At 35.7% G+C, this 26,120-nt stretch overlaps 1 protein-coding gene across 5 annotated transcripts in view; it reads right to left on the bottom strand.

Moving 5' to 3' along the window:
• The window catches only part of CFAP47 (cilia and flagella associated protein 47), a 492,283-nt gene that overhangs the window by 57,265 nt on the left and 408,898 nt on the right, over nt 1-26,120 (bottom strand). For 4 of the 5 annotated variants that reach the window (XM_041740236.1, XM_041740237.1, XM_041740238.1 and 1 more), the window contains 3 exons: nt 7,792-7,951; nt 6,056-6,150; nt 2,127-2,279 (listed from right to left, as the gene is read on the bottom strand). In XM_041740236.1, coding sequence (XP_041596170.1) covers nt 2,127-2,279; nt 6,056-6,150; nt 7,792-7,951 — 408 coding nt within the window. The remainder of the gene's footprint in view (nt 1-2,126; nt 2,280-6,055; nt 6,151-7,791; nt 7,952-26,120) is intronic. The other variant, XM_041740239.1, reaches the window with a different exon arrangement.

The raw sequence follows: 26,120 nt of genomic DNA, 5'->3' as shown, positions 1-26,120 counted from the left end.
AGGCCCAGAAAAACATTTAATGTGTAATAAGTTTTTAATAAGTACCTTTGGATAGATTGACCACAGATAGATTTTATCAGTCCATGGTAAATAAAGTAGGGCAGAGACTGCTCACTGTCTTTTCAATATTTATTTTTTCCTTTCTTCTTTTTTAGTAATAGAAAGTACTCAAATTTTATCTGGGCCTGGATAAAGAGATTACATTTCCCAGACTTCACCACAGCTAGACATGTCCATATGACTGAGTTCTGCCCAATGGCATACAAATATAAGAGATGCAAATATAAATGACGTATGCAACCCCAGGCCATGGCTTTTTTTTTTTTTTTCTGTTTTTTTAGGCCATGGCTTTCAAGGGAACCAGATTGCTCTCCACTGCAGATGTGACAGCACAATTGACCTGCAGAAGGGGACAACACTGGGGATAGTGAAGCAACAAGAGAAAAGGAATCTGGGTCCCTGGATGATCTAAGGGACCCAGGCACCACACTCCCTGGGACCTCCTAGAAGTCCAGGCTTTCCTGTGAAAGAGAAGCCTGTCTTATTTGTCATTGTCATTTGGTCTTGGTTAAAATAGCTGGTTAAATTCCTAGCATGTTTCCACCCCTTGGGTGTGGCTGGAAGCTCAAGAGGGTATATATCAAATTTATTAAGGTGTAACAACCACCCAACTAAGACTGACTTGAGCTGGGGATGACTATTCGTATCACTTTAGAAGTTTCTGGAATTATTTAAAAATGAACATTTCTTATTTATTTTTTATATTTATTTTAAACGATTATATTTGTTTATTCATGAGAGACACAGAGAGAGAGGCAGAGACATAGGTAGAGGGAGAAGCAGGCTTCTTGTGGTGAGCCCGATGCGGGACTCCATCCCGCACCCCAGGATCACGCCCTGAGCCAAAGACAGACGCTCAACTGGGGAGCTACCAAGGCGTCCTGAACATCTCTTATTTAATAGAAACAGCCAACATTATACAAAATAAAAAATTAAAAGCTATTTTACTCTTATATACTCTATACTCATATATTCTCTCTCTCTCACTTATATCTCATTTATATTCTTTGATCACAGAAATAATTAAATCAGACACAAAGATAATAATACTAAATTCAATGTAAAAAAAAAAACTATAGATATGAATGAGAAAACCAGAGAAGATATATTATTTCTGCAGGAATTTCATACTTAATTTTGTGGTCAATTTGTTTTTTAAATAACACTTAAACACTGATTTCCCCCCCTGATTTTAATAAAATAAAGCCATAGGAGATTTCCCTTTCAATGAGAAATAGGAGCATTCTACCTCAGTTCATCTGGAAGACAGCTGAAAAATAAACTTTGTATCACTGGGATTTGATTTTGCTAGATCTTCATATTAACTTGTTGAAAAGTTTTCTTTAAAATTTTAAATGCCAGAGGGATTATTATACAAAATTTATTTGGGGATTGCATCTAATTTATGACAATTTTTCAATTTCTTTAACTACAGAACACTTTTTGCAAGGTCGTGTTTCTGAATTTAAAACTGTAAACGTGGCTTCAATCATATTCCTTAAATAAAGGAAGAGTTTAAAAGTGAAGGGATGTGGAATTTAGTTACTACAGTTTTTTCTCTTCTCACTGATGACAGAATAATAATCTATTCTTATAAATAGATTAACAACTATAATTATTTTCCTTTTGGAAATGACCACTATATGAAAAGAACAAACATCACTGAACACTTGCTAAACACTATTTTAAGGATATATTGTAACTGAAACATATTGGGTGTGGATTTTCATGTAACTGAGGAATCAGCAAATCGCAACTTCTTTTTTAAAAAGAATTAGGTATCTTCTTTTTTTTTTTTAAGATTATAAATATTTATTTGAAAGAGAGACAGAGATAGTGAAAGAGAGAGAGAGAGAGAGAGAGCAGGAGTGGGGAGGAGAAGCAAGCTCCCCACTGAGCAGGGAGCCCAACATGGGGCTGGATCCCAGGACCCTGAGATCATGACCTGAACCCAAGGCAGGTGTTTAACCAGCTGAGCCACCCAGGTGCTCCAGCAAACTGCAATTTAAGGAAATTGAGTTTTTATTTATTATCATTTTTTATATCCATGACTGTGGTTCTCTTACCATCAATATCTTCATAAGAACCAAGTGAATTTCTTTTTGGAATCACTATAAAATCTGTCGAATCTAAGATAGGACTTTCTCCAAAAAAATCACCAGTCAGTGTGACTTCCACCTCCTGGTCTATCCTCTTCCTGGACTGACATTCTATGACAACTATAGGAGAGAAACATTTCCAGTTGAGATGGAAGAAAATGAATTATGTCATGAAAAATATCCTTTAGCATACTTTGACTTACTTTGTCTGGCATTAACACACACACACACTAACATTTTGGAAGCAAATAAGAATATTAAATAATATGTAAAAATAGCATGACAAAGATTAACCTGGAAGATATACACTAGATTACAGAAGATTATATTAAGATGTAAAATTTGATTCAGGAACTCACCTAGTTATATCAATAATTCAACTGGTGGTCATGAACATGTGAATTTTTCAGCTATCTGTATGTTCATTGTGGCAAATACCCAGCTCTGCTTACGTAGTAATACTATAGCAAATACCTTCAAATAATTTTTAAAAATAAGTTCTATAACATTTATTTTGTAATAATACTTTAAAAATATTTCCTATTCTTTATTCATATGTACCTTAAAATTCATATTTAAATTATTTCAGTAAAATATTTTGATTTTTTCTTGTGAATTGCTTTTAAATTTACAAAGTACACTAACAGTTAAAAATAAAATTGAAAAATAAAATGGTAATGATTTAAAATTCATGTTAAAATGTGATTATAATTTTAATTTAATATACAACATTAAAACTTCATATATTTTTAAAGATTTATTTATTTATTTGAGATAGAGAGAAAAAGAGAGAGATCACAAACAGGGGAAGGGGCAGAGTGTGAGAATCTTCAAGCAGACTCCCTGCTGAGCAGGAAGCTGGATGCAGGGCTCCATCCCTATGACCCATGAGATCATGACCTGAGCTGAAACCAAGAGTTGGATGCTCAATCGACTGAGCCACCCAGGTGCCCCTGAAACTTTTTATATTTTTATATATATATTAAATTTCAATGCTTTCTTATATCAAGTACAGAGGTTGTCAGTGATCTTGTGAGAAACCAAAATATTATTTTTAAATACAACTACTAATTACACAAAGGAGTATTAATGCATTCCCCTGGCATTAGTTCTATAATATCATGGGGCCAAGTATATTAGAGTCCACATAAATAAAGATATTATTTCTCAAAAATATATTAAATCCTTGGGGCACTTGGGTGACTCAGTTGGTTAAATGTCTGACTCTTGATTTTGGCTCAGACCATGATCTCAGGGTGTTGAGATTGAGCCCCATGTTAGGCTCTGTGCTAAGGCAGGGGGGGGCGGGGTGGGGGAGTCTGCTTGAGATTCTCTCTTTCCTTCCTCTTCTGCCCCTTTTCCCTTCTAAAAAATAATAAATAAATCTTTAAAATACATATGTTAGATGCTATATTTTTGTCAATTCAGATTCACATAAAACATTAATATAAGGAATAAGTGGGAATCATAATATAAAAAAGCTTTAAAAATGTATTATATCATACTGTTGTGGCATCAATAATAATATATTCATCTAAACTGCACAATCAAATAATGTCCTCAAATTTATGTTTTTTCACAATACATACCACATTTATAAATATCTAATATAAATTCATTTTTAATTCTCAAATTTACAGGTTGATATGGAACATTTTGAACTTAGAATAAGTAGTGAAATGCAAGATGTAAATTAAGAGGGTTGAAATGACTGAGGAAAATGTACAGGCTTCTCTGGTTTTAATTAGCTTCAGTCTTAAAGCATTAAATTGGAAATTAGTGTGATCAAAGTTACAATTAGTATCATGTCACTGGTCTTGTCCTCTAAGTCCTTCGGAAATTAGTGCCCTGGCAATGCACGGATTACTCAATCACAATGGATTCGCATTCCATTGTCTTCACACTGTGACAGTAGTAGAGTCCTTTCCAATTATCTGCCCCAATGGATAGGAGCAGATAGGAATACACAAAAAGAAGGGATGGCTCACAGTACAACAAAAGTATCCTGGGTTTAAGAATAACCTGAGTGACAGACACACAAAAACAGAAAAGAAACAGTAAACATCGATGATGATGCAGTTGAGCAGGGAAAGCAATAGGTTATGTCTGATGTGTTCAGAAGAATGAAGGATGGACTGTACAGAAAGTAAGCAATATGTATTTATGTAATTGTACTTATTTTTTTCTCAAGGGCATTTGTAGACAAAAATAATTACCAGAATAGGCTTTAGACTTCTGCTAAAATGATTTAATAACTAATACACAATCTGTTTCAGAACACTGATGTTACTACTGGGTTGTGCTAAAGCAACACAGGCTATTTATAGAACTCACACTTGATTTAAAAATTGAGTAATTACCAACAGAAGTGACTTGATGGAAAACGCCTTTTTGTTTCTGCAGCATGTTTAACTTTCTTTGAAGAAAACTGCAAGAAATTTATGATTTTATGTTTTCGCAGGCGTTGTTTCAGACTGAAAAAAAATCTGCTTTAAATCTTTAATCTGGGAAAAACAAAACTGGGTCTGCAGTCAACATGAGCAACGTTGCTGCTAGTATTTCAACAGAGTAATGTCTAGGCTTTATTATATCACTTTGATCAGATGACTGTATTATAAATTTTGAACCATTCAGCTCTATGGAAAGTATACAAACAATTATATTCCAGAAGGAGATAAAAGAAATGCTTTGGCATTTTTCTGGAGCATTCAGAAGATAATTTAGTATATTTGAAACATTTATGTGTTGATAATTTTTTCAGTTAAGACCAAAAATACTTCAAGTAAAATAAATGACATTTACTGTCAAAGGTACTGCTAGATATGTGGATTTTTCCTTCAGTTAAAATTAAATGACATAAGGCATTATGTAACCTTGGCCTTCAGTGTATCTGGGGAAATGTCATTATCCACAAGCAAAATTTACTATTTTCTCTTCTTTTGAAGGGTAGTGAAATAATATATGCCAGTAGAAGACTAACTCTGTTTCACTACCAAAGATTGATACTGGAAGGAGAAGAAAAATTCAAAATTTCAGGACTCCTTTTGGCTCATATGTATTGCTCAAGTGAGAGGCTCCCAAAGAGATATCTCTTTGCGGAGATGAGCAATTCAGTATTCCTTAGTTAGGAAGAACTATGTGTAAGGCCTGGTAAGAGGTTGCTCTACAAATATCTAAGAGGATTTGTGTTTCTTAGGCTTACTCTGGAAAGAAGATGAGAAAAGCAAGCAATGTGGAAGAAGTGAGATGAGTATTGAGGAAAGAGAACACACAGAAACTTCAGAGAAGTTTGGAGTATGGGAAAGTAAAAGAGCGGTCGCTGAGAAAAAGAAAGGCATTTTAAGAGTAGGAATTTTTATGTTGTGTATATGGTAGTGAAGTGAACCTCCTTGAAAACTTCAGTACATTCCGAATGGTTTTTGGAGGACATCATACAAGTTTAGTGTCTGGGACAACAGAGAATAGAGGGATCAGTGTCCCCATAGGACAGTTCTTGGATGAGACTTAGAGTTACACAGAAGCTGGAATCTGGCAAATAAATGTGACGCAAGAACCAAAGTACCTGGGAATCTTATAGATCCAGGGCAGGTCTCTGAGTCCCTCACAGAATGTGGGATAATGGGGCCTGAAGTTAATGTTATTTTCTATCTTAGCTGATCCCGGGGTTTCAGCAACAGGAAGAACAACAGGAAATGGTGTGGTTTGGTGGAAACATCATTGGACTTACTGTTAGGAGACCAGATTCAGTCCTGGTGCTCCTACCAGTAAGGCTATTCACTTCACGATTTACTTTCTCTGGACCTCAGTTCTCTTGCTTGTACAAGAAGAGACAGGATTAAAGGAGCCTCTAAGATCACTTGGAATCTTAGTGTTTTGTGACTCTACAGCATACCTACCTTGAGGGCATTTAGAATGTAGTGCCTGAGGAAGTCCAAGAATAGGGTATATCCAGTGTATTGCTTGGATTTCTCCACTTTCTATTCCCAGGGTTCTAGTTAGGAAGAGTGAACAAAAAATATGAACACTTTCAATATTAGCATAAAAGAGAATATTCATTATTAACTTAATGGTATTTTAGCAAAGCTCATGAATTTAAACTCTGATAGAGAGAAACTATGAAATACACCACATTTTCTGCAAGTGTTATGAACACTTCAAAGCAAACCCTGGGGAATTATCACAAAGAAAAATGTAATGCAAAGATTGTGAGATGGAACTTAAAACTGAAGAGCTTTTCCCCTGCTTTTAAAAGTTGGTATTTATTGATGTGACTAAAATGTGATTAATCAGAGGTAATACAGTTCCTATGGGTTGTATTCTAAATTGGACAGGCAAAACACAAAACACAAAAAATGCCATTAAGTACAAGACATCAGAAAGTGATAAAGAGGGACGCCCAGGTGGCTTAGCGGTTTAGCGCCTGCCTTCGGCCCAGGGCCTGATTCTGGGGTCCCGGGATCGAGTCCCACGTCGGGTTCCCTGCGTGGAGCCTGGTTCTCCCTCTGCCTGTGTCTCTGCCTCTCTTTCTGTGTCTCTCATGAATAAATAATAATAATAATAATAAAAAGAAAGTGACAAAGAACCTACTTTTTGGGGATATTGGTTAAAAAAGGCCGTTTGTCAAAATATTGTTAAGTCTGTCATACACCATCAAGACAACAGTAATTGTACAAAATGGTTCTGATCATTGTTGACAATTGGCTTTTCTTGTTAAAAATGAAACAGAAGACACAGCAGGCAGGACCAGCTTCATGAGCACATGACTTGAGCAACACACAGCATGTGGACCCCACACCTAGAATTGTTCCATGCTTGTTTAACACACCACTGTAACCGTCCTGAAATTCTCAACCACTTTTGAACAAGGGCCCTCTCATTTTCATTTTACACTGGGGCCCACAAATTCATAGGGTGTCTTGACTATAGGAATGGTGAAAATCGTGGCAGAATGGACACTAATGGGCTCACAGAAAAGAATTTTTTTTTTTTTTGTGGAGAAGAAATATATACACGTAAGGCAAAGACAGAATTTCTTTTTAATTAACATTTCTAGATCATTATTTAATTAAATTATAAAAGCAGAGAAAACATATATTTTGGATCATTATTGGAGTTGGCTTAAACTTCAGTGAAGCAAAGAGAATCCAAGCAATCTGTATCCTGGCAATAACACAGTACAGCAGTAGTCATAGTGGTGTTGCCTCAGGGTGTCATACACACACACCTGGCACAGGGCCATCACTTGGTGAATGTCAGCATCCCAAGTCCCAATACTTTGCCAAGACAAGCTGCTTCAGGTTGTTCTCTAGAGATTTATTATTTGTTGTCTCAGCAATAAGTATTTTCCCAGTCAAAAAGAATCCCTTTGCATGTCTCTGACTCTGATTCATTGACATGATACTTAAGGTTGACTTGCTCATCACTCTGAACTTCAAATCCCTCTGAACGTCAAATGATATATATTCTACCCACATAACAAATGTATTTTCCTCTTCGGAACATATAAATTTCAACACCTCAGAGAATATAAAATCATGAGCTTTACATTACATAACACAGAACAGAAAGTGATCATGTCAGCGCCAGTCAAAATAAAACCATTTTTCTTCAATTGTCCTTACTTAAAAGTTACCTTTTCATCTCTGGGCTCAATTCGTCAAAATTGTCAATTGGCCAGCTTTCTCTGTTTGCCCTCATCATTTGAACAATGACCACTGCTTTGTGTAATTTCATAATGTTGGGCATGAATAACACTGGGATATCTATATTCCCCTTAGGAGGCAATACGATTCCTATAAAAACCACAAAAATAATTATTAATGTGGTAAACATTTTTAGAATATAGACAGCTGAAAATAATCTCCTAATTCCTGTATTGACTATCAGCTTTTCAAAATCACTTCGGAGCAAGAAAATGCTTTATGCTACATTATAAGTACCAAGCACTGGCTTCACCAATTTTCCCCACATGCCATCAACCCTATTAAAAAAACATATTTTATCCTGAGGCAAGAAGCTTCTCCTGAAGAGTCTGGAAGGGATGAGGAAATGTCAAAAGTGAAGGCTTGGGTTTCCCAGAGTGGTAAAAGAACCATAAAACCCATGAGTCTTTCCAAGTCTTACCACAGTTTTTTAAAGGATTTTATGTATTTACTTGAGAGAGAGAGTGTGCAACCATGAAATGGGGGAGGGGCAGCAGAAAAGGGAGAAGCAGGCTCCTCGCTGCTGAGCAAAGCTCCATCCCAGGACACTGGGATCATGACCTGAGCTGAAGGAAGACGCTCAACCGACTGAGCCCCCCAGGCGCCCCCCAAGTCTTACTACACTTTGCAAAAGCCAAAGCACAGCAATTTTTGACTCTTTAATTACTTTGTGTATTTCTTTTTCTTAGACCATAACAGCTCCAGGTTTCTGTTTGGAGTACTAAAGTTGTTACCAGTAAACTGTTCATTTATTTAATTGATCCACCAGGGAAGTCAAAGCTTATTTGTGAAAGAAAGGGGGATTTGAAGAAAAAAAAAAAAAAAAAGAAAGGGGGATTTGCTCCAGGCTGTAAACACCAGAAGACAGAAAAACTGACGGCATTTTCTTGTGTTCTAATAAAATTCAAATTTTTCAACCTTCACTTTTCATAAGAACTGCGTACAAAACTTGTTAGACATGAGCCTGCTCAGCTCCACCTATAGATTCTGGTTTATTCAGTCTGGGCTGGGGCCCAAAAGCTGTATGTTTAAGTACAGCTCCTTATGCATTCCAGAAGCAGATAGTCATGTGGCCACACTTTGAAAAAAAACATGCATCCTACCTACTGGACAAGTATGGGGACATGGGGAGGTTGGAAGCGTGGTGAGCTTCTGGGTATTTAAAGCAGTGAGGATTTCCAAGGGATAGATGTCTTCCTTTATTTTGGAGAGTAACACTATTTCTTTATAAGAACAGAAGAGATTTTTGACTGTATTCTGGTTTTTATATTCTTTGTTATAAAATCAATGATTTTCAAAGCCATTTTGTCTCAGATGAGAACACTGTACTAAACTATTAAGAACATCAAGAAAAGACTTAGAAAATGGCCCCTCTGGGGCACCTGGGTGGCTCAGTGGTTGAGCAACTGCCTTTGGCTCAGGGTATGATCTCAGGGTCCTGGGATTGAGTCTCGAGCTCCCCGCAGGGAGCCCCGCCTCTCCCTCTACCTATGTCTCTCCCTCTCTCTCTCTCTCTCTCTCTCTCTCTCTATCATGAATAAATAAATAAAATCTTTTTTAAAAATAAAAATAATAAAAAGTAAATATCAGATAAATATTCATATACATTAAGTTCTGGGTTTTTTAAAATAAATAAATAAAATCTTAAAAAAGAAAAGAAAAGGGCCCCTCTGCAAAATGTCCTGCCTCAAAATTCGTATAAATGTTTAAATATCACTCCTTCAGGAAATGAAACTGTTCTGTCTCATAGCATAGTTAATAGTAGTTAATAATTAATATGGTTATGACTTAATATTTATTAAGTACTTACTATATGCCAGGCTCTGTGCTAAGTATTTTTCACACAATACCTCACTTCATGTTCAGAAAATCACTGTAAATTACACGCTACTATGTTTCTCATTTTAGAGGTGGAGAAACTGAGACAGTTTGGTTAAAAAACTTGCCAAAGTCCCAGTGAAAGTTTGTGCTGCTAAGATACCTAAGCAATGTCTGCCGTCTTCAACTTTGTCTTTATGAACTCTAGATGTTTAATGAATCATTGCATTCAAGTGGATAAAAGCAGCAAGAGCTGGAATAGGATAGGATAAAGAGTTGGAATAGGATAAGAACAAGAGCTGAGTCAAATAAATGATTTACACATCCCCAAGGAAATCAAGTTCAGGAATGATCATTTGCCCTTACAAAATTCTGTGTTACCACTAGAAATAGATTTTAGTATGGCTAAAAATAAAACCTAGACATTTAGATGGTGTAAGGAGCCAAGAGAAAGATACAAAGGGGTAATTCATTACCAACACCATGTTTCTTATAATATTTGAATTGAAAGTATAGAAAGACAATGCTATGATAAATAAGCCCATTTAATTACAAATCCAGTAGCCTATTTGTGACTGTAATGTCTTACCAGTCTACAAGTAGAAATAGCTCCCTGCTGAAGTGATCTTAAGTTTCCTTAACTGTCATGTTTGAATAGTAAGAATCACTGTGCTATTATTAACTTCCATGAAATCAATAAAATTTAACAAAAAGAACTTGGAGAATTTATCAAGTTCATTTTGTGTCTCACAAATGAGTTTTATTTTCTGTGGTTTTCCCATTATCCTGTAAATCACTATGAGTGTTTTCTTCTTCTTCTTTTTTTTAAAGATTTTATTTATTTATTCATGATAGACATACATAGAGAGAGAGAGGCAGAGACACAAGCAGGCTCCACGCAGGGAGCCCAATGCGGGACTCGATCCCGGGACTCCAGGATCGTGCCCTGGGCCAAAGGCAGGCTCCAAACCGCTGAGCCACCCAGGGGTCCCAAGTGTTTTCTTCTAACACCTAAATGCTTTCATTTTTATAGTTATTTGATCCATTTGTAACTTAACCATACATATGAAATGAGGAAGAAATGTATCCAATGTTGCTGATTTTCTATAGGGGACTAATTATACAAAACCACTTATTTGAAAGTTCACTGACTTGAAATGCTGCCTTCATGGCATGTCTATACATATTTTACTTTTTTTTCTGAATTCTCTAGATTTCTTTGGTCTTTCTTTCTCTTCATTTGTATGTGCCACATTGTTGTAATTACACATGTGTTATTTTCTAGTGGGACTAACTGCCTCCTCCTCCAGCTCATTTTTAAAAAGAATTTTTTCCATGTATGGAATGAAGGGTTCTTTAGCTCCAGGGGTGGCAAATATTTTATTTTATTTTATTTTATTTTATTTTATTTTATTTTATTTTATTTTATTTATTTTATTTTATTTTATTTTATTTTATTTTATTTTATTTTATTTTATTTTATTTTATATTTTTAAATAGTACTTTTAATGGAATCACCCTGCATTTATACTTTTGGGGTAACTGACATTTTTGTCTATTCATGATCTATCCAAGAGCAAGCATTTGGCCTTTATTTTATTTTATTTTTTTATTTTTTATTTTTTTATTTTATTTATTTTATTTTTTTTATTTTTTTGGCCTTTATTTTATATTTCTCATCTGGGCATTGTATTAGGTGCTTCTAGGTTCTTGGAGTTGCTTTTCTGCCAGTTTCAGTTTTCAGTCTTGCTAGAGGCTTGTTTCAGCATCTTCATATGTATTTAGCAGGAAGCTGAGAGGAACCACATCAATTTTTTCTTTCTTTTGCCAAGGAAATCCAGTTAGTATGATGATTACTATACTTCTTAGGTTGATAAACATATTCTAAACTCAAACATTTTCTGAGCTTGCTTCTTTCTGTTTTCTCCCATTTCCATATGGTAACCACACAAACTTACTTTTTTCTATTACAGTTATCATTCTTCAGATTCAAAACCCTAATAAGCATGGGGGGATATGCACATTTTATTTTACATGATTAATTTTATGGATTTATATATTTTATGAGAGGTATATATTATTTACAGAATTTTTGAAACCTTGATAATACTTCATGCTTAGAATCTGAGAAATGTTACAAAGTGTGATATTACTGTTTTGCCTTTGAAATTTCCTATGGCCTTGTTGCACTTAGCATTCAAATTTTATTCAGTATATTTTAAAACTGCTACTTTGATTGCTCTTTTGATTAAAGGTGTTAGAAATATTTATTGACTGATCTCTCATTTGAAATACAGAAATTGTACAATGCTTTAATGGCTATGAGGTTTCCTTCCTTCTTAGAAGAAAATCTTCTCAAGAGAGTAGCATAATCCTCATTTTAGATATGAAAGTATTTCATTCTAGGAGATTCATTTTTAATCACTTTAGTGATGTGACATTACTGCCTTTCACAGCATAAGTTCTAATATTTAGCATGGCAGTAGGAATGACCCATGTCAGGTAATCAAAGAGATACTAAGAAACATAATAGCACCCTAAGTCATGCTATTATTTTGGTTATCACGGTTTATTTTAAATAAGAGTACAAGTTTTATTTTTTTTTATTTTTTAAAACTTTTTATTTATTTATTCATGAGAGACACACAGAGAGAGAAGTAGAGACACAGGCAGAGGGAGAAGCAGGCTCCATGCAGGGAGCCCGATGTGGGACTTGATCCCAGATCCTGGGATCACGCCCTGAGCCAAAGGCAGACGCTCAACCACTGAGCTACCCAGGCGTCCCAAGAGTACAAGTTTAAATTTTAATTTAATTTAATTTTTTAAAGGGTTTTTGGAGAAATCTTTTTTTTTTTTTTTAACATTTTATTGATTTATTCATGAGAGACACACACACAGAAAGAGAGAGAGAGACACACACACACACACACAGGCAGGGGGAGAAGCAGGCTCCGTGCAGGGAGCCTGACATGGGACTCAATTCCGGGTCTCCAGGATCATGCCCGGGGCTGAAGGCAGTGCTAAACCGCTGAGCCACCCGGGCTGCCCTAAATTTTAATTTTAAATAAGAGAATAAGATGAACATGACTTGTCATCAACCATTTCAAACATGAAATCTATGCACTTTCTACTTGGATGCTTTATAGTTTCAATAACCTATTTCAAAAGTCTTTAAGTTATGACTAAAAAATGGAACATAATTGTTAATGTGGTAGTTTGGAGAAGAGTCCTTTCATTGGTTCCTGTGGAGATGCTACGGGCTGAATTATGTGTGCCACTGGTCTCCAGCCACTGACAGGATGAAGCCCTGATCTCCTGTATCCCAAAATGTGACTATATTTGGAGTTAGGGCCTTTATAGAGGTTAAGTTAAAATAAGACTGTCAGGGTGGGCCTTTGTCCAATATGATGGGTGTCCTTATAAAAAGAAGAAATTCAGACACACAGACACACACCTGGAATGTGCAAACCCTGAAGGAAAGACCATATGAAGATACAGTGAAAAGGCAACCATTTACAACCCAAGGAGAAACGCCTTGGAAGAAAACAAACCCCCCAATTCCTTGATCTTGGACTTCCAGCTTGTAGAACTGTGATAAAATAAATTCATTTTGTTTAAGTAATTTTTAATAGCCAGTCTAGTGTTTAGTTATTACAGCCCTAGCAAACTAATCCATGAAATTATATTTTCTTATGTTAGAGGCTGAAGTATGGGATGCCATTGAATTTGCTTACAGAAATTCTACTTCCAGACTCTCATAACATAGAGCAGATAAAGAAAGTTGACTCGGATTGCTGTTTGGCTGCTATGATCATGGAAAAACTAGGGATGAAACATTTTTCCCTTTCTACTTGTATCTCATCTGAATAGAGGCATCTAATGAATAGCAAAAAGGACATATCAGGGATTGTGTTTTCTTTGTCAAGGATTAGAGACTGTTGCTGCTTTGCGTTGTCTGTCTTTTGAAGAGCTAGCTAATGCTTGAGATTTAACGAAGAAGTTGTTCAAGGAAGACACTACCAAGGGGACTAGTGTAGAAAAAGTAAGCAGTAAGTGGAAGGTCATATTTACTAAAACAGGTAATTGGGGCAAAGACACATATCCATGCTTCTTAGAAAATGAATGTTCAGTTTGGGATATATAATGCTTTAAAAGTAGATTTTGGAGTTATTCAACACAAATATGATTGCTGAGGTAAATTTTACACCAGGAACTAAGCAACTGTAAGCTGAAGTTTTGTGTTCGCTTTTTAAGTCTAAGAATTCATTAGCAAAAATAAAAACAAAGTAACACTTAAAATATTGATTTTAATGTAAACACTTCATTGTTGACTCAAAATGAGTGAAAAAGCCTTCTGACCAGATGCATAATGAATGAGAGAGTTTTCCATGATTAAAGGCCATCAAATACATGCTGCATAAGCACTGACAGTGATGAGAGAAGGGTTTTGGACTTTGAGTGCTGGAATAGGATATCTTCATGTTCCTTCCAGTCCTAATATTCTATGATAACATTTTTCCTCATAAATAGAAAAGATAAATAAGATTGAAAAATTAATTTCAGGGAATTGAATATTTTCTTGGAAAAGTAGCTAATTTTGTTTTCAATTAAAACTACCCACAGAAAATTCTAAGATAAAATAAATGTCTACTACTACAACTAATATACTTTACTGATCAATTACCATGTCCTCCCTGCCCCTGCATCATACTGTGTGTGTGTGCATGCGCACATGCAAGCGTATATGTATGTATGTGCATGTAAGATCTCTCTCTTTACTACAGGAATACTCTATGATATAGTGTAGAGCATGAGCTTTAGAAGTTTCAATGTTTGCTCTGTTATTTGCTAGCATTGGGAAAGTTATTTAAATTTCTAAGTGAGATTTTCCTCCTATGAAAAAGCTAATGTAATATACATATCAGTGTTTTGCTATGGAAAGGTACTATTCCAATCCATTCATATAATCCCATTTTGTACAGTATACATTATTTCTACACTGCTTTATACTTTCATTTATTCATTCAAAAAATATTATATGTCATGCACTATAATAAGCACTGGGGATAAAATGGTGGAAAAAAATGTATCCCCTGCTTTCCTGAGTCGTGCATTCCAGAATGTGTCAGGGGGTGAGGGTAGGAGTCAAACAATAATAAAATGTATTTGTATGTATGGTATAAATAAAACAATAAAGGGTTAGAGAGTTATGTGGATGTAAAGATAGAGTGGTCCAGGAAGGCCTCTCTGATGAGGTGTCATTTGCCTAGAGCACCTAAGGAAGTTTGAGAAGCCTTGTAGACATCCATGGTGGGGACTATGGAGATAGCAAGTGGCTATATGAACTGGATTTAAGGAGAGATTGAAGGGGACATCTGGGTGCTTCAGCGGTTGAGTGTCTGCTTTCAGCTCAGGGCGTGATCCCATCCGGGATTGAGTCACGCATCGGGCTCCATGCAAGGAGCCTGCTTCTCCCTCTACCTATGTCTCTGCCTCTCTCTCTGTGTGTCTCATGAATAAATAACTAAAATCTTAAAAAAAAAAAAAAAAAAAGGAGAGGTTGAAGCTGGAGTTATCAGTTTAGAAGTTCTTAGAACTTCATGTGTGACTGAATGGGGAGACCTTATCAGGAATGAGTGTGGCTAGAAATGAAGAGAAGACTGAGCCTTGGACCTCTAGGAAGTCACAGGACGGGACCAGGGGGCAAACGTGCAAAAGAGAATGAAGAGGACTTACTAGAGAGAGAGAAGGAGAATCAAGAGAGAATTAAGTCCTGGAAACCAGGACTCCAAAAGAGAACTTTTCTGATATAATGGGAGGGAATGCAAGACACAGGGATGAAAATAAAATTAGGCTGGTTGGTATAATGGAAGAACTAGACAATTAGACTCTGATTTGACCCTATATTTTCAATGAAACAGGAAGTATATCAGATGTGAGAAGAGGAAATGCTGCATGTCAGTAGTAGTTACCAAGTTTCAATTCACTGTAGGAAATTTTATTATAAGCAAATATTACTATAAGAAAACCATGTCTCACCAAAAGTTCATCATTTAAAATTTCTCTACTTTCCTTTCTCTCCATCCATCCAAATATCAACCATTCTACCTGCTTTAAAGGCCTATAATGCCTGAGCAGATATTAGTCTTCTCTCTTCTCTCTGTCAGAATATTCACCTATATTTCTGCAACTAAGAAAATTGCATGAAATGTCCCCTCCCCCCCCAAAAAAATGGCACTGCACCTTGGGCTCCATTTTACAAGCCTAGACCTTACATAAACTATTTAAATAAGTTCAATTTCTGTTTTCTGAGTAGAAATATTCTAGTGATGTTAGTGGTCTAAATTTCAGGTATACAGACTTTTCTAAAGGGCAGGCATCCAGACATCTTTGCATAAGCAAAGCTGTAGCTTTGTCTTTTACAATAAAATCAGTAGCTTCACTGACTAGCTAAGAAATCCACCTGCTTTATGCTATAAATCGTAATTACAAATCTATGTGATTGGAACCTGTGCTTATTTGTGTGGAAAATTGGTCATTTGACATAATAGGAAGAGAAATTTTATTAAAAATGTGAAGTCATGCTCAGCTGCAGACATAATTTAATAAACATTCATGACAATTATCTGGAGACCTGGGCATGCTTTACGTTAGGCAGCAGCATGCACAGTAAATGTCACTAAACACTGAGCTCTTTTTTTTTTTAAAAGATTTTATTTATTTTATTTTTACAGAAAGGGAGGACATGCAATTGGGAGGAGGGGCAGAGGGAAAGGGAGAGAAAATCTCAAGCAGGATCCATGCTGAGTGCAGAGCTGGATGTGGGGCTCAATCCCACGACCCCAAAATCATGACCTAGCCCAAATCAAGAGTCAGATGCCTAACCGACTGAGCCACCAGAAGCCCCTAAACACTGAGCTCTTAGGGACATTCTCCAATTCATAAATAGCAACATTTAGTTTCAAAAACATATTACTTTTCAAATAACATTTTATTGTTGATTGTCAAACTACATGATATATGTTAACTAAATTAACATGAGACACAGCAATTATCTCTCATAAAGAGTAAGCCAATATACTCTTAATAAATGCTAATGCTAGGGCAGCCCAGGTGGCTCAGCGGTTTAGCCGGCTTTCAGCCTAGGGCGTGATCCTGGAGTCCTGGGATCGAGTCCTGGGATGGAGTCCCACATCAGGCTCCCTGTGTGGAGCCTGCTTCTCCCTCCGCCTATGTCTCTGCCTCTCTCTCTCTGTGTGTCTCTCATGAATAAAATAAATAAAATATTTTAAAAAAATGCTAATGCTAGAACTCTGCTTATTTAGCTCTGATTATTAGCAGTCATATAAACATAAAAGATGAATGGTTTATCTTTTAAACAATAGATACTTGGATACCAAGCAGTGTAGATCTATATCCTTTGGATTATTCTCTTATATCACTCATATACGATACAAAAATATTTAAAATAATTATAAATATACAGTTTTAAGATATAAAAGAGAGATCCCATGTATCCTTTGCCCAGTTATATCCCACAGTAACATCTTGTAAAACTATAAAACAATATAAAAACCAGAATATTTCAGGGCTCCTGGGTGGCTCAGTTGGTTAAGCATCTGACTCTTGATTTCAGCTCAGGTCATGACATCAAGGTTGTGGGATCAAGCCTTGCATTGGATTCAGCAGGGAGTGTGCTTGAGATTCTCTCTCCCTTTCCCTCTGCCCCTTCCCACTGCATGTTCACTTGAGCTCTCTCTCTCTCTAAAATAAATAAATAAATATTTTTATAAAGGAGAAAAATAGGGAATAAACCCCACAATATTTATATTGATATAGTCAAGATACAGAAAAGCTTCATCACCACAAGGATCCCTCTGTTGACCTTTTTTTTTCCTCTGTTGACCTTTTAAAGACACCCCTACTCGATCCCCTGTTCCATCCCTGAATCATTATAACCACTAATCCATTCTCCATTTCTGTAAATTTGTCAAATCAAGAATATTAAATAAATGGAATCATATCATAAGTAAATTTTTGAAACTGGCTTTTTCACTCAGCTTTAAATCCCTGGACACTTGATCAAGTTGTGCTTATCAATGCTTCATTCCTTTATATTGCTGTCCTTCATGTTATCAATGGGCCAGTTTGTTTAACCATTCACCCACTGAAGGGCAACTGGGTTGTTTGCAGATTTAGTCTATGATGAATAAATCTGCCATGAACATTCATGCACATGTTTTTATGCAGAAATAAATTTTCATTTCTCTGTGATAAATTCTCAGGAGTGCAACTGTTGGGTGATAAGGTAGCCAGCCACATGTCTGCTTTTACAAAAAACTCCCAGTTTCCCAGGATGGCTGTACCCCTTAACATGTCCACCAGCAGTATATGAGCAATCCAGTTTCTCTACATCTTTCCCAACACTTCATGTAGTTAGGATATTTTAGTTTAACCATTCCAATGTGTTTGTAGTAAAATCTCATTGTGGTTTTATTTTGCATTTCCCTAAAGACTAATGATCCTGAACACCTTTTCATGTGCTTATTAGCCCTCAGTATATTCTCTTTGGTGAAATACTTGCTTATGTTCTTTGATCATGTTCTACTTTAACTGTATTTTTGTGAGTTTTTAGTACTTTTTATGTGTTCTAGATACTAACTATCACATGTTTTGCAAATATCTTCTCCCACTCTGTACTTTCCCATTTCATCATCTTCTCATGGGCTTTTACAGAGAAAAATAGTTTGATGATGTGCAATTTATTAATTTTTCCTCTTACAGAATTTGCTACTAGTGAAATATAAGAACTATTTGCTTAGCAGTGCTGAGTTAAATTTGCTAAGGTGTGAGTACCTTTTTTAAAAAATATTTTATTTATTTATTTTAGAGAGAGATAGTGTGCAAGTGCCAGGGGGAGGGGCAGAGGGAGAGGAAGAGAGAGAATCCCAAGCAGACCCTGTGCTGAGTGCAGAGCCCAACTTGGGGCTCCATCCCAGGACCCTGAGATCGTGACCTGAGCTGAAACCAAGAGTTAGATGCTTAACTCACTGAGCTGCTCAGCCACCCCAAGGTGTGAACATCTTGACAGGAATTGCATCAAACCTATGGATTGATTTGGATAGCACTGATATCTTTACTATATGGAGTTTTGCAACCATGAATACAGCATATCTCTCCATTCATTTATTTGTGATTTGATTTTGTCATATCAGTATATAAGTCCTATACACATTTTGTTAGATTTATTTCTAAGTATTTCATTTATTTGGAGAGACTATAAATGGTATTATGTTTCTAATCTCAGTCTCTACATTTTCACAGGTAGTATATATAAATATATAAGTATGATTTATGTTACTGTAGGCTTGCTGAACTCAATACTTCTACCAACTTTTTTTTTAAGATCCCTTGGGATTTTCTGATAGATCATTAATGATATGAAAATAGGAACAGTTGATTTCTTTCGTTGCATTCTATTTGCCTTTTGCTTCCTTTGCTTGCCATTTTGTACTGGCTAGGACTTTCAACAGTATATTAAATAAGTGATGAGAATGGCATCCTTGGGTTATTGCCTATTTTAGAAAGAAAGTACTCAATGTTTCATAATCGAATCCCACATTCAAACAAGTAGTTTTATCAAATCAGCTCTTTATCAGGTTGAGGAAATTCCTTTTATTCCTGGGTTGTAAAGAGTTTTCTAAGAAATGGATATTGGACTTATTCTAATGCTTTTTAAATATTAACTGACATGTGAATTTTTTCCCCTTAATCTTTTTAACAGAGTGGATTACATAATGGAATTTCAAATACCAAACCAGCCTTTACTTCTGGAATAAACCCCATTTGGTTGTGTATGTATTTTTTCTTATATAGTGATGGATTCAATTTACTGACATTTTGTTTAACAGTATTAGTCTGTAGTTTGTCTTTATTGTGGTTTTCTGGATTTTGTGTCATGGTAATGCTGGCCACAGAATAGGTTAAACAGTGTTCCTTTCTCTTCTTTTTTTGGAAGAGTTTGAGAAGGATTAATGTTAATTCTTTAAATATCTGATAGAATTTGCCATTGAGGCCAACTGGGCCTGAAAATTTCTTTTTGGAACTTTCTCAATTATGAATTCAATTTCTTTAATAGTTACAGGACTATTCATATTATCTGTTTCATCATTGCTGAATTCTGGTAGTTTGGAATTTACTAGAAATGGATCATTTTTTCCTAAGTTGTTGGATTTACATGTTTAGAGTTGCCTGCAATACTGCTTTATTTCTTTAATATCTTAGGGTTATCTGTAGTGATATTGTCATGAGTTACTTGAACATATTTTAGGATTCAAACTGATTTACAGTGTTTTGGGGTATATTACTTCACAAAATTTTCTTAGTTGTTTTAAATGGTAATTCAATATACATATACAACCTATTGTTGTCCACAGGCATCAATATTTAGCTACTTTGAATGAAGCGTATATACTTTACATTTTAAAATGCACCCAGGATTGGTTTTAATCACATCTGGTAACACATGTAGACATAGAAATGACTGTCATGAAGAAGTTTTTGTACTCGCCTCTACCTAGAAACAGGAGGCATGCCATGCCATGCAGGGCTATATGGAGAAGTACCAGAGTCAGTCATGAGGTGGAGGAACAGGCAAGAGTCTTTATTGTGGTTTTCATAAGAAGGAATGAGCAAGATATGGTAAACAGGCTAAGCAGGTTTAGGATTGGCTAGTTTGAATAATTTCAGTAGGTTTTGGAATGAAAGGGTTCCCAGCCTGGGGGTGATAGAGGTAGAACATTGGTCTAGAATGTAAAAGCCTTACAGAAAGGTGTGGGAGGCAGGGGGCTCTAATTTGTTAGTTTGCATATAAAAGGTGATCACAAATGACTCATTTACTATCTCTAGGAATTAGCTAACCTTGGGAGAGGCAGCTCCCAACAAGATTCCAGATACCAGAGCACCAAAAATATAGAAAATAGGAAAATATAATCAATATATCTTATTTCTATTTAGATCAGTTTATGTACTCCATATTTCATATATAATTATCTTAAGATTTTTCTCTCCTTCTAGATAGATACATAGCGATATGTAGATAAATAGACTCCATAACACAAAGTGTTGTAATTTTTGTTTCAATCAGCAAATATAATTTAAGGAATTCAATAGAAGTAAGAGAGTTTACTAATATTTTACTCATTTTGATATTCTTCACTTTCTGAAGTTCTAATTCTCTTTATGTTAACCATTTCCTATGTGTTTAGAGAATATTCTTCAGTCATTTTTTAAGGGCTGGTTTGCTTGTAACAAATTGTCTTTCTTTTCCTTCATCTAAGAATGTTTATTTTTCCTTTATTCATGAAGGATATATTCTCAGGATATAAAATTTACAGTTCACAGTTCTTCCTTTTCAGTACTTAGAATTTAAGTATCACTTTCTTCTTGCCTGTATGGTTTTAGATGAGAAATCTTTTGTCATTTGAATTGCTCTTTCCCTGTAAGTAATGCACTTTCCCTTTGGCTGCTTTCAAGGTTTGTTTCTTTGTCTTTTGTTTACTGAAGTTTATTTTATTTATTTTTAAATATTTTATTTATTTATTTATTCATTCATGAGAGACACAGAGAGATAGAGAGAGGCAGAGACACAGGCAGAGGGAGAAGCAGACTCCATGCAGGGAGCCCGATGTGGGACTCCATCCTGGGTCTCCAGGATCACACCCTGGGCTGAAGGCGGCGCTAAACTGCTGAGCCACCCAGGCTGCCCAGTTTACTGAAGTTTAATTATTGTGTCTTACCATGGATTCCATTAGCTTTAAACTATTTGGAATTTACTAGCTTCTTGAATCTCTAGGTTTATGTATTTCATCACAAGTTTTCAGATATTTATATCTTTGAATTATGTTTTAGTCACAGACTCTCCTCTCCCTTGGGGGCTCTGATATGACTATTATTTCTTTAATTATTTTCCTACAGGTCCTGAACTGCATTTTTTTCAGTTTGTCTTTTCTCTGTTGTTTAGTCTGTGATGATTCTATTGATTTGTCCTCACATTCACTGATTCTATTCTCCATCATCTCCAGTCTCTTTTTGATCACATCCAGCGAGATATCTATTTAACTTAATGTATTTTATCAGTACCAGGACTTCAATTTGATTCTTTAACTTACTTTTTTCCCTTCAGCTTCTCTGTGTTTTCATTTGTTTAATGAGAATTCAAAACTATTTGTTTAAGTAGAATGTGGAGCATTGACTTACATTGCCTCATTGCAGAAGGGTGGGGTGGGGTGGGGGTCTTTTCCCTGATGAGATTAAGAGAAATGACCAAGAGAAGAGATAGGAAGAAGCAGAGTGCCAACTAATTCTACCTGTCACCACTTCATTCTACTTCATTGATGCTAGGTGCAGTTGGAGGCTCAGTTCTCCACTGTTCCTGGCTCAGATGTTGAGAGAAGGAAAACAGAATGCCAACTACCTTGCCTCACATCACTTTATTTTACCTTGTTGATGCTTGTTAGGGGTGTAGACTGTGGTCCCCACTAGATCTCACTGACTCCAGAGAATGGGATGGAATAGGAGCGGCTACTGGCCCTGCTTTATACCCTACTGGATCTTACTGACACCAGTAAAGGGAAGAAAAGTGAACTGCTTACTAGCCCAAATTGCACCAATTTGCTTAGTCCCATTGACAACATGCATAGAAGTGACTAGATCGTCCAGACACCAGCTCTTTAAGTCTCATTATGCCTGGGTGAAGACAAGCTCTCAGCTTACAACAACACTGTTGACACCTTCTTGGTGGGGTACTTTGAGCTCCACCTGCTTCTGCCAGGGAAGAAATAGAAGATAAGCTCCCCTCTTGGCTCCACCAACACTATTGTGGCAAGGGACCTGGAGCACTGCCTACTTCAGCTGGCAGAATGATAGATGAATTTTCCTGCTTGGCCTCATCAACACCACAGACAGGCCAGGGGAAGGGAATCAGAGTGTGCTGCTTGTAAGGCATGAGGGTGAGAGTGTGCAAAATCAATTACCTGTTTGGCCCTACTGAGGCTATCGAGGTGGGGGACATGTGATTTTTCCATTGATGTTTGGCTAGAGTAGGGTAGGAAGAAAAGGACTATGCTGTCTTGGCAAAGCCAGAAATCCAATAAATAGGAGTATTTAAAAAATATTTTGGCAAATATGAATTGTTTCCAATATTTATAGACAACCCAAGATCTTTCATTTCTATATTATGATTCTCTTAGTTCTATAATTTCTTTTGGAATGAAAAAAATGTTGTTAAACACTAAAATGTAAAAATCAAGGAACATAAAAAATTAGAATATTTAATGCAACTATCAATAACAATAGCAGCATATTTCAAAATGGTGATGAGGATTTTTCTAATTACAGTGTCTTCTCAGGGGAAAGTCAGGTTTCAAGAAGGTACAGGAAACATTCCTATTAGCTGACTTGGAGATAGAGGTTATCTTCCCTATGGCAAATCGTGGATTCTAGAGAATTGTGTGGTAAAGTCTTAGAGTTTGGAAAGGAGAGAAAGTTGTGATAAAAGAGTGGATGTACTGATGAGCATTGGGTGATGTGTAGAAGTGCTGAATCACCATATTGTACATCTGAAAAGAAAAGACTATACATTGACTAATGGGAATTTAAATAAAAGTTTAAAAGAAGTGGATGCACTGCCCTTGAGGATATGAATGCTGAGAATGAGGGGTGACACAGAGGAACTGGTATTCATTTGGTAACAGATATAAAGAGGGATAACTGTATAATTACATATTTTCACATGGAAGAAAGATAAATAGTGATGGTAAGATCTCACACTCCCACTACTTTTGGGGATGAGACTTTAGAGGTGGGAAAGATTGATAACTTAGTAAATATACATTATATATAAGGATTTGCCAGTGGTTTGAAAATAATCCACCAATTATTCAACACTCTCTGACTCCTAAATATATGCATATATTTTGCTATATATGAGCTTAGCGGTCTCAAAACTCAGCCCTCACAAGTAACAAACACAACTGAACTCTTGAGCAATGTGGGGGGTTAGGAGTGCTAATTCCCCTGCAAAGCCAAAAATCTGCATAAAGACTTAACTACTAAGAGCCTACTGTTGACTAGAAGCCTTATTGATAACATAAACAGTTGATGAACACACATTTTTATGTTATATGTATTATATACTGTATTCTTACAATAAAGAAGCTGGAGAAAAGAAAGTGTTATTAAGGAAATCATAAAGAAGACAAAATACATTTAAAATATTGCACTGTAAAAAAAATCCCGTGTATAAGTGGACCTGAGCAGTTCAAATCCATGTTGTTCAAGGGTCAGCTGTAATATTAAATATGGAGAGTTGGCTAATGTACTCAGGAATTGAGCGCTTATCTGCAAGATAAGTGTCTCATCATTTTCCTTTTATCTCATCAGTTTTCTTCCTGATAGAAGTTGTGATAAGATCACAGTACCATTTACATAAGATAATAAAATGAATAACATGTAATGATGACTTCTGTTTCTATCGAGGACTCAGGGTTTCCAATATATCCCCAGTTGCACAGGAAAGAAAATCTATTATAGCTACCAGAAGTCAGGAAGAATAAAAGTGGCAAAAGGTAATGAGTGTTTGTGCCTAGTCAAAACAGAGAAATCCTAGAATGAATGTTTTCATAAAATGCATTTATCATATTCTTTTTTATGAGATAACTAAAAAATATATAAATCTAATCCTTTCTGTAAGATTAAATTTTGACCTGCCCACAGAACTGGTGACAGTAGAGAGTTTCAATTGTGTATTTATTTCCCACTCATGGAGCCCACGACAACTTATATGCATTTGATCTTACTTTTAGACTTAAATATACATAGGATTGTCAGCTAAATGAAGAAGAAGAAAAAAACGATAACAACTTCAGTTCAGGTGTAATTGGATTTTTGACATATCAGATAGAGCTCTGATTCCATTTGACAGATGCATATTGATTTTCACTTTAAACTCTTCTGATCCAACATACATACATATTTCTGGATTTTTTTTTCCTTGAAATTAAATAAAGGTTTGAAGTGATAGAAAATTTTAATTAACCTCACTGACTGGATGTAATACTTATCCTGGAATTGGAGTCTGATAGTATATATTTTTCATATAAAAACAATAAAAACATATAATATTTGTATAGCATAAAGCAAAAATTTTGTTTTTTAGAATGTATCAAACAGGTCATAAGACATAGCTTAGAATATGTTCTCACTAATCAGAATTTAAGAATTAAAAAAGTAAAAAGTTTATACAATTGCATTAAGCTTCTCAAGAGTGACCCAAATGTGCTAAAGCTGTCACCACTTTTACTATCTCTCAACACTTTCTTTACAGCTTCCATCTCTTGAGGCTCTTGTACAGAAGCTAATGCCTTTTATGTTTTTTCATACCGGATTCTGTGCCAGTGACCTTCAGTATTTTTGCCCTGATTTCTTCTCTCTTGTATACAAGTGGATAAATACTCAATTTTAAGCATGTTTTATTATGTTTCTCCCAAGACAGGCACTTGAGCCTTGATCCCAACATAATAAAAACATTATTAGACCAATAAAACTTGAAAGAGTATATTCCATTTTACAAAACGCAATTTTACTCTCAAACTCACATCTTATTTGATTCCAAACGTACTCAAAAAGTATATAATTTGTATCTGAGCACTTTTATTCCAAATTTTTCTTTCTTATGTCTTTTCTAGCACCTAAGAAAAAAAAGCATTCCATTTTTTAAGAGAAAACATTGTAAACTTAGCATCAAAATTAAAATAACTATTCTAAAAGCAAACAAACCTGTATAGATCTGTTTTTGTTAATGTCATTAACATAGAATGACAGAATCTTTGAGTTCTAATTTAATGGTCCTCATTTATAACCTCCCAGTGAATGTAGGAATATATTCTAAGAAGTATTCAGAGGATGGCCCCACAACAACCACTTAAACTCATCATCTGATGAGGAATTCCTATATCTTAAGGTACTCAGCTCCTTTATGAAACAAAATTGGAAGGTTTTTCATTGTTCTAGGCCCTGGTTCCACTGCTTACAGCTACTAGTGTCTGTTTGAAGTTCTGCTATTAGCAGCCATACAGAAAATTAAACTCCATCTTCCACATTTAGAGAAGCCACTTTTCCATGCTCACTATAATTTATTACCTCAAGCACTAGACATAGTTCTATACATTTGTCATGTCTTGCTAGTTATTTAAATCTAAGGATTTAAGACTTGACTGTCTGACTGTCTTTACTAAGTCCTTCAAGAGGCAAATCCAAGGGGACTCTTGGCTTTGGCCTAGGTCATGGTCTCATGGATCATGAGATGGAGCCCCACATTGGGCTCTGTGCTCAGTGGGAAGTCGGCTTGGGGATTCGCTCTCTGCTCCTTCCCCAAACCCAA

This window comes from Vulpes lagopus, chromosome X (assembly GCF_018345385.1).
Source record: "Vulpes lagopus strain Blue_001 chromosome X, ASM1834538v1, whole genome shotgun sequence".
Taxonomy (NCBI): Eukaryota; Metazoa; Chordata; class Mammalia; order Carnivora; family Canidae; genus Vulpes; species Vulpes lagopus.
The sequence above is the reverse complement of the archived record's forward strand: the minus strand, read 5'-3'. Positions and strand labels throughout refer to the sequence as shown.